The sequence below is a fragment of the Sorex araneus genome, chromosome 2 (genome assembly GCF_027595985.1).
Source record: "Sorex araneus isolate mSorAra2 chromosome 2, mSorAra2.pri, whole genome shotgun sequence".
NCBI lineage: Eukaryota > Metazoa > Chordata > Mammalia > Eulipotyphla > Soricidae > Sorex > Sorex araneus.
In genome coordinates this window covers 220,135,205-220,137,959 of record NC_073303.1, presented here as the reverse complement: position 1 = coordinate 220,137,959, position 2,755 = coordinate 220,135,205, and the positions used below count along the sequence as shown (strand labels likewise).

Genomic DNA, 2,755 nt, shown 5'->3' with positions numbered 1-2,755 from the left:
TTCCTAAAAAAAGAAAAACAAATGGCCAAAAGACACAGGAATAAAATGCTCTACATCACTAATCGTCAAGGAGATGCATATCAAAATAACAATATTTTGTTATTTTGATATCATCTCACACTACAGAGATTGGAACACATCCAAAAGAACAATAACAACCAGTGCTAGTGTAGATGTGGGGAGAAAGGGACTCTCTTTTATTGTTGGTGGGAAAGCTGACTGGTCCCGCCTTTTTGGAAAACAATTTGGGTATTCACTCAAACACTAAAAATTGAGCTTCCATAACCCTGCAATACCACTTCTGAAAATATTTCCTGAGGTGCAAAAAAAGCACAATAGAATTGACATATCCACCTCTATGTTCGTTGCAGCACTGTTCACAAGAGCCAGAATCTGGAAACAACCTGAGTGCCCGAGAACAGATGACTGGTTAAAGAAACTTTGGTACATCTACACAATGGAATACTACACAGCTGTTAGGAAAGACGAAGTCATAAAATTTGCTTATAAGTGAATGGTCATGAAGAGTATCGTGCAAAGTGAGATGAGTCAGAAAGAGAGGGTCAGACATAGAATGACTGCACGCACCTGTGGAATAAAAAAATAACATAATATGAAACTGACACCCAAGGATAGTAGACACAAAGGCCAGAAATATTGCTCCATGGTTGGAAGCCTGCCTCATGAGCTAGGGGAGAAGGCAGTTGGAATAGAGAGGGGTTCACTAAGTCAATGATGGTTGGAGGGATCATTTGAGATGGGAGATGTGTGCTGAAAGTAGATAAAACACCAAACATGGTAGCCTCTCAGTATCTATTTTGCAAACCATAATGTCCAAAAGTAAAGAGAGAATATGGGGGAAATTATCTGCCATGGAGGCAGGGGGAGGGCTGGGATAGGGGGGGATACTGCAAACATTGGTGGTGGAAAATGTGTACTGGTGGAGGGATGGGTATTCGATCATTGTATGACTGAACCTCAAACATGAACGTTTTATAACTGTATCTCACGGTGATGAATAATTTTTTTAATATTTTAAAATTTAAAAGGTTATGTGGTTATATTTTTGTATACTAATGATTTTTGCAAGTTTTATTCAGATTAGAAAAATTGAGGGACATTACTATATCATAACTTTATACCAATCCAGGTTTTATTGTAAGACACTAGCAAGATGAAGAAGAGTATTAACACAGTTCTCTATTTTCAAAAAATGTAAGTCCTCCTCTGAGATGGGAGAGGATTTTAAAGGCAAAAATGTAGTGTTTTGTTACATTTATGTTACAAAGACCAATAATTACACATAAAGGAAAGATTCAACACACAGGATGAATTATTTATCTATATTTGTGAAGACTAAACAGACTTGAGAAGTCTGGAGACTAGGAAGATATATGTTTCTAAAACGTAAAAAAATTTCCATTGAAAATGTTGCATACCTCAGAGTTCTCTCTCACCTTCTTTCAACTCTATGACGTCATCATTGTGAGATTGCACGGCTCTCAGGACCCAATTTCCAAACATAACCTGATATTTTTGGACGTCTTTTAAATTGTCGGTGTTTGAATCTAGTAGTTTTTTGAAAGTAATGCAAATCTTTGCAGAGTATCATGGAAAGATTGTTTTACTTGTTTATTTCTCAGGGTGTAAATAAAGGGATTCAACAAGGGTGCAACAGATACAGTGAGAAGAGAGACTACTTTATTCATGTCCACTTCATCCTTAGCTGAAGGTTTGATATACGTAAAAATGCCACCGCTATAACTGATAGAAACCACAATCATGTGAGAAGAACAGGTGGAGAAAGCTTTCTTCCTTTGCTGGACAGAGGGCAGTCTGAGAATCATCCTGATGATGCTGATGTAGGATATAGCCACACCCACAAGGGTCGTGATGAAAATCAGCACAGCAGAGACTACAACCAGTTGTTCTATGATCCAAGTATCTGAACAAGAATTCTTCAGTAATGGAGAAGCATCACAGTAATAATGATTAATAACAGAGCCACAGAATTCCAGATTAAGGGTCATTACTAGAGGTGGCAAAATAGCCAAGAAGCCGGATACCCAACAACAGATGATGAGAATCCTGCAGACTCTCCTGCTCATGATGGTCACATAATGCAGGGGTTTGCAGATGGCCACATAGCGATCATAAGACATCACAGCCAAGAGGAATAAATATGTAGCTCCAAAGAGAATAATACAAAAGAATTGAATGAAGCAGGCCTTGACAGAGATGGTCTTGTCTCCACTTAAAACGGTGTGTAGATATGTGGGGACACAGGCAGTAGTGAACGAGAGTTCTATGAAAGAGAAATTTTGAAGAAAAAAATACATAGCTGATTTTAAATGAGAATCCACCAAGATGAGAACTACTATGGTCAGATTCCCAAGTACACTAAACACATAGGTGAGAAACAAAAAGATGAAAGCCAAAATCTCTAGTTGTGGGTCATTTGTCAATCCCAATAGGATGAATGTTGTGACAGAGGAATGGTTTCTCATCACTGAATTCTTGGTGCTGTCCAATCTTCACATAAAAGTCCCAGAACTTGAATCTGAGGAGTAATTCCAAAAATACTATCGGATTAAACAATAATTATGAATAACAAACCTAGTCATATACTTTACCTTATCCAAATAGATAATCAGTTTTTAAAGAGGTCATTTCCTTAGCACCACTGAAAATGTACCTCAGGAAAGCCAAACTTATGGGAACTTTTTCTTATTGCTCGTACCAAAATAGTTTTCAA

The 2,755-nt window shown here is 37.6% G+C and overlaps 1 protein-coding gene across 1 annotated transcript; it reads right to left on the bottom strand.

Moving 5' to 3' along the window:
* Nucleotides 1–1,568: 1,568 nt before the first annotated feature.
* Nucleotides 1,569–2,507, bottom strand: LOC101545633 (olfactory receptor 6C2-like). The gene has a single exon (XM_004601917.1). It carries the CDS (start codon nucleotides 2,505–2,507, stop codon nucleotides 1,569–1,571), a length of 939 nt encoding a protein of 312 aa, XP_004601974.1.
* Nucleotides 2,508–2,755: the final 248 nt, after the last annotated feature.

Coding starts and splice junctions, on each gene's coding strand:
- LOC101545633 (XM_004601917.1), bottom strand. CDS start 2,507: ATGAGAAACCATTCCTCTGTCACAACATTCATCCTATTGGGATTGACA.